General features: G+C 47.3%; 1 protein-coding gene across 1 annotated transcript in view; it reads right to left on the bottom strand.

The window, feature by feature from the left end:
• Positions 1–2,750: 2,750 nt before the first annotated feature.
• LGI2 (leucine rich repeat LGI family member 2) overlaps positions 2,751–5,584 on the bottom strand; it is a 27,913-nt gene continuing 25,079 nt past the window's right edge. The window contains exon 7 of the mRNA XM_081813170.1: positions 2,751–4,213. Coding sequence (XP_081669296.1) covers positions 3,396–4,213 — 818 coding nt within the window. The 3' untranslated portion in view covers positions 2,751–3,395. The remainder of the gene's footprint in view (positions 4,214–5,584) is intronic.

The raw sequence follows: 5,584 nt of genomic DNA, 5'->3' as shown, positions 1-5,584 counted from the left end.
ATTATCTGAAACTTCTGGAAGACTTTCAAGAGTGGGGCCTCACGAGTAATAGCGATCCCGTAGAGTTTAATTGTTAAAGGGACCAGCTGATGAGATGGTGTCTATTCAACACTATTTTCCTTCTGGCTACGCATATTTTGTTGTATTTTTTATTTTATCTCAAGGTGCTGCTATATTCTGAATCATGAGAAAAAGTCTTCATTTGGAAGGCAATGTCAGAGTGTCACAAAGAAAATACAAAGCCCGCTGTGCAGGACAAAGCTCTGCTTTTGCCTCACTACCGGATGATCTCGAGCAGGCGACTGACTTAGATTTTTTACGCCGGTTTCATTCTCCTGAAATTAGAATACCTGCCCACCAATAAACTGAACTATTTATGAACAAATGAGATGGACACAAATGTACACTGAAAGAACATAAAGCTTTGCCGAAATGCAGGGTGGGCTTATTATCCGTTGCCTGAGAACACCCTGCCGTTCACACCAAAGGCTCGTTTTTAGTCTTCGTGAGAGATCGGTTCCTGATCCCACGCTTTAAGGCTGTGTGGCGTGGCCACTTGGCTACGTGGGGTGCTCAGCCCTAGCCACAGAGACTGTAAAGAAGAAACAAGCTAGCAAGAAGGCAACCCTTGGGTGAAGGGAAAGGAATGGACAAGAGCAGTCCTTCCCAGAACTCGCTCCACAGGGGATGGTCCCACGTGTCTCTCTGCCTTGGGTTTCTGTTGTTGTTGTTGGGGTTTTTTGGGGTTTTTTTTTTGTTGTTGTTGTTGTTTTGTCTTACATTATTACTGGGAAAAAGCTTCTTGCAGAAATTGTTTAAAACTGGAGGGATTCTTGGGATGGAGCAGTGAGATTAATGAAGCAAAGCTTCCACCACCTCGCGCCAAGAACATCTACGCTCCTTTAGCAAGCCGGCCAGAACAAATACCTCCTCCCTCGGCGCGGAGACTCTTGGAGGCTGCAGACTCTGATCTTGTCTAATTTCTTAAGAAGGAAAAGTGAACCTGGCTGCAGCCGCGTGGACTACCCGCCCTCTTGCCCTCACCTTGCCTCCAGTTCCTTAGATCTTTCTTCCACCGGCCAATGTCTCCCCTGGACTCGGCAAGCACCCCGTCCCCAGCCCCGCACCCCGGGCTTCCCGGTTTCCCAGATTCATTCTCGGCAATGGTGAATGCCGACGGTTTCTCCAGCCATTTCCCTCCTCAGAGAGGGGAAGCTGCAGAGCCGGTGTCCGGTTCCCCAGGGGCAGCCTTGCAAAAAGATGCCCCGGTTGCCTTCTCAGCAAGTGGCTGGACTCAGGAACATCATTTTGAGCTCGCACAAGTGCTAGGGCTGCCGAAATGTCCCCTACCTTGTTTGCCAAGGGCCTGTTTTTCCACCCAGGCTTGTCTGAGGGGTTCCATGTGCCAGAAAGAATTGCTTGCCCATCTCAACAGCCAGAGGAATAGCAGAGCTGTCCCACTTTCAGCCGCCGATGATGCGGGGATCTGGGCATTTGCAGTCAATGCAAATTAGCCAGGAAGGCAAAAGAACGTGGAAGGGTGATTTTGATGCTTCAAAAATGAGAACAAACCACTTTTTTCCTGTTTGGCTGGTGCCTAGTAGGAAAGCTTCAAGCAGGAACGCTATACTCCGTGTGGGTGACCGAGTTCTTTAAAATCCCCAGTGTCCTAGGCTGGAAGCCCTCAGTCTGCAGTCCCGAATGTAGCCAGCATTGAGGCTACTCATTGCCTTGATCTGCATCGCTTCAACCAGAAACAACACCGTGCTCAGATCTGCGGCAAAACATCTACCTACTCATGACTTGGCAAATGATCATTAACTCTCCAGTACAACATGATTGTGCTGGTCTGGGGGCTACCAGAGATGCTGTTGGGTGGCTCTTTGAGAGCCACTCCTAAAATCCACTTCAAGAGAACCAGCTAATTAGGCATCCACTGGGAAGCTTCCACAAAACCAGACCCCATGGGCTTCCCAATAATCCACACCAGAGAAGGCCAGTTTGAAATAGACCCTCTGGCCCCCTGAGCACAGACCTGGTCTGTGGGATGCAGTGTGTCTAGCTCCAAAGCTGGTCCCCAATGATCAGCCCAAGCCCGCCCCCGCCCCCCGCCCCAGCCTATTCAGGATGAGTCCCCCGCCAGTACGTGGTCCCACGTCAGGGTGTGAGCCCCAGGGGGCTCTCCTCAGCTAAACTACCGGGAAAGGAAGGGCCACCAGCGTCAGGAGCACCCTGGGTTCTGCAGTGTGGTGCCCCAGCCTGTCCGCATTGGCAGCGGGGGCAACAGCCCATCAACAAAGCAGGACGGATGAAGGAGTAGGGAGGAAGGCAGGGAGGCAGGAAGGTAGGCTGGTACTCAATGACTCGAAACAGGAAGCTGCCCAGAGGGCACAGACATGCACAAATCAAAGGGCCACCTCTAGGTTTCAAAGTATAGCGAGACTTGTGTAAAGTCCTCTTTGATCCCACAAAATCTTGCTTCAGCAATTCTACCGAACGCTCATCAGCTGGAAAGCCCTGTTCTATTGCTTTAAAGGATGGGATGAAAAGCACCGTTCAGTCTTTGGCCTGTCTGCTGGTTACCCACAAACTCAAAGAATGGGTTCAGGGAAGCAGCCGAGTCATGGAGGGCATCTAAAAGCAATATTGCTCCGGGCGCCACGAGGTCGGCTCTGAACCACAAGGAAGAGGGGAAACCGCCTTTGTCTCACTCATGGGCCTATGGCCCGTGCTGGGCCTGGAAGTGTGTCAGCAGAGTATTTTCTTTGTGGCGAAGGAAGCAATGACCAACGTTATTTTGTGAACACCCCCCATCACGAGCATCCGCCCGAGCCAATGAAACAGCCAACGTTCTGCTATGAAGGGGCATTCAGGAAACTGAAATGACTCAAAATAGCATTGCTGAGTGTTATCAGATTTTTAAATGAATCATCAGCAAATTTTTTCAGCTGACTTTGGCTTTAAGCATTCTTACCCAATAAGATTGCTAAAATGGAATGAGAAGGGCCCATAGTTTGGTCTTTTTTTTTTTTTTTTTTAATTTCATCATAAGAACTGTCCCATCTTATCCGATTTCCTCCTTCCTCATTAAAAAAAAGAAAAGAAAAGAAAAAGAAAAAAGCACATTACTTTCCTAGATGGTAAGAGTTAATACTCTACTCTTTTCTCAGAGATAACAGGCTTTAAGATGTCTTTTGAAATGGGAGAATGGACATGTCATGCAGTTAGCCAATAAATGCAATCCCTGATTGAAATGCGAGTTCTAAAATGTTGAAAACTTCTATTTCCCCAGTGCGTTTTTAATTGCGGAGCTCTGAACTTGGCCTTCTGTTTGCTTCTCAGGCCTCTCTTGTGAAAGCTAGTGCTACGTGTCTCTAAATTCACCAGTCACCCCTTCACAAACTTAAGTCAACGACTATATGTTCAAAAATCTTTGTTTTCCCTTTGAAACTGGATGCAAAAAAGAAATCTCTCCTGTCAGTGGAGACAGCTGTGAAGGAACGAGGTGCCTGCACATAAATCTCCTTGAATTTTTTGAATAGCTGCTTTTCTTTATCCCACTGGTAGATCTGGGAGAATGTATAGTCACTCCCCAGGGCCAGGTAGTGATTATCTTTAAAAGAAAAGGGCTGCAGGGTCATGGCCCCCCGGGATGGAAGAGCCTGGATCTCCACAAACTGCTTACTATTCCACCTCATGACCCTGGAGTCCCCGATGAAGCGGGTGAGGGAAAGGTAGAGGGCATTCTGCATCCTAAAGCTCTTCACGGCCAGTACATCCTCCATGTTGGGGATATCACTGTGGGGGACAAACTTCTTAGAGCTTTTATTCCACTGGAGGATGATGGGGACCTGGGAGCGGCTGGACAGAATCAGATGCGACTTCCCGTCTATGTCAACAAATTCTGCATCCGTGTCCCTGAACCACTCGTGCAGAGATTGGTAGGAGTAGAACCCTTTGCTGTTCCATTTATACACTGTGGACAGACCAGCTTTAGAGCTGTCTGCGATGATGAAGAACGTCTCGTCCTCAATCTGAAACAGCTCGATATCGTTGGGCTTTGAGATGCGAGAGACTTCGATGTCCTGGAATTTGACAAACTTGGTCCAGCTCTCATCGTATTTGTAGATGTGAGAGCCACCGAAGAGCTGGGCCACCACCACGAAAACCTGGTCGTCGATGAGGATGGCCTTACAGCCCACAATGGACTGACCTGTGCCCCAAGAGAAACGAGAGGGCATTAGGGTACCGCAGGGAGAAATGTTCCTCCGTAGTGATATTGGAACCCTTGTGAGCTGGAAAATGGGGAAAGATGTAAAGAAATGTGAGAAAATGGGGCAGCTGATGCATGGAACAGCACGGTGGCTTCTCGACAGTCTGAACATAGAAATACCATATGATCCAGCAGTTCCACTTCCAGGTCCATACTCAAAAGTACAGAAAACAGGGTCTCTAAGAGATGTGCACACGCATGTTCATAACAGCATTATTCACAATAGCCAAAAGGTAGAAGCAACTCTAGTGTCCACTGATGGATGAATGGATAACCAAAATGTGGTGTAGACACACAATGGAACATTGCTCAGCCTTAAAAAGGAAGGAGATCCTCACACAGGACACATGACAGTATGGATGAACGTTGAGGGCATTATCGTAAGTGAAATAAAGGTAGTCACAAAAAGATAAATAATATCTGACTCCACTTACATGAGGTCCCTAAAGTAGTCAGATTCCGAGAGACAGAAAATAGAATGATGGGGGCCAGGGGCTGGGGGAGAATGGGGAGTTAGTGTTTAATGGATATAGAGTTTTAGTTTTTCAAGATGAAAAGAGTTGCGGAAATTGTTTGCACAACACCGTGAATGCACTTAACGCTACTGAACAGTACACTTAAAAATGGTTAAGATGGTAAGTTTTATGTTCTGCATATTTCCCCACAATTAAAACATTTTTAAAAACTTAAAAAACAAAATGTGTCTCCATTAAGGGCTGGTCTCCTGGCCTCTGGTATCTTTAGAGGCAAGAGTACTATTCAGGAAAGGCACCAACACCAAGGGAATTGTCTCCATGTTATTCAAAAAAGTATTTCCCAACTCCGGACAGTGGAATGAGACAAATGGGCTTCTGTTCGGGGCATGGGGGTAAGGGAGGGTAAAAAGGTAGGAGTCAGGTCTCAGAGACAGGAGGAAAAGAATGTAATGAAGACATTTGGCTCCTTCTGATTTCTGGAGCCAAAGGAAGCTGAACGGAGGCAGAGACGAAACAGAGGAGTGTTAAGCCCTCTGTCAAAATTACTTGTACTGCAAAGTTGAAATAATACTTAATGTCTTGATATATTTCCTTAATCGTTACTCTACACACATACTCAAATGTGTTTTTTAAAAATAAATTTGGGGGTGGGCGCCTGGGTGGCTCAGTTGGTTAAGCGACTGCCTTCGGCTCAGGTCATGATCCTGGAGTCCCAGGATCGAGTCCCACATCGGGCTCCCTGCTCAGTGGGGAGTCTGCTTCTCCCTCTGACCCTCCCCCCTCTCATGTACTCTCTCATTCTCTCTCTCACAAATAAATAAAATCTTAAAAAAAA

Source organism: Leptonychotes weddellii, chromosome 2, assembly GCF_054177405.1.
Source record: "Leptonychotes weddellii isolate Sample4059 chromosome 2, ASM5417740v2, whole genome shotgun sequence".
NCBI classification, from domain to species: domain Eukaryota; kingdom Metazoa; phylum Chordata; class Mammalia; order Carnivora; family Phocidae; genus Leptonychotes; species Leptonychotes weddellii.
This window is presented reverse-complemented; position numbering and strand designations above follow the sequence as displayed.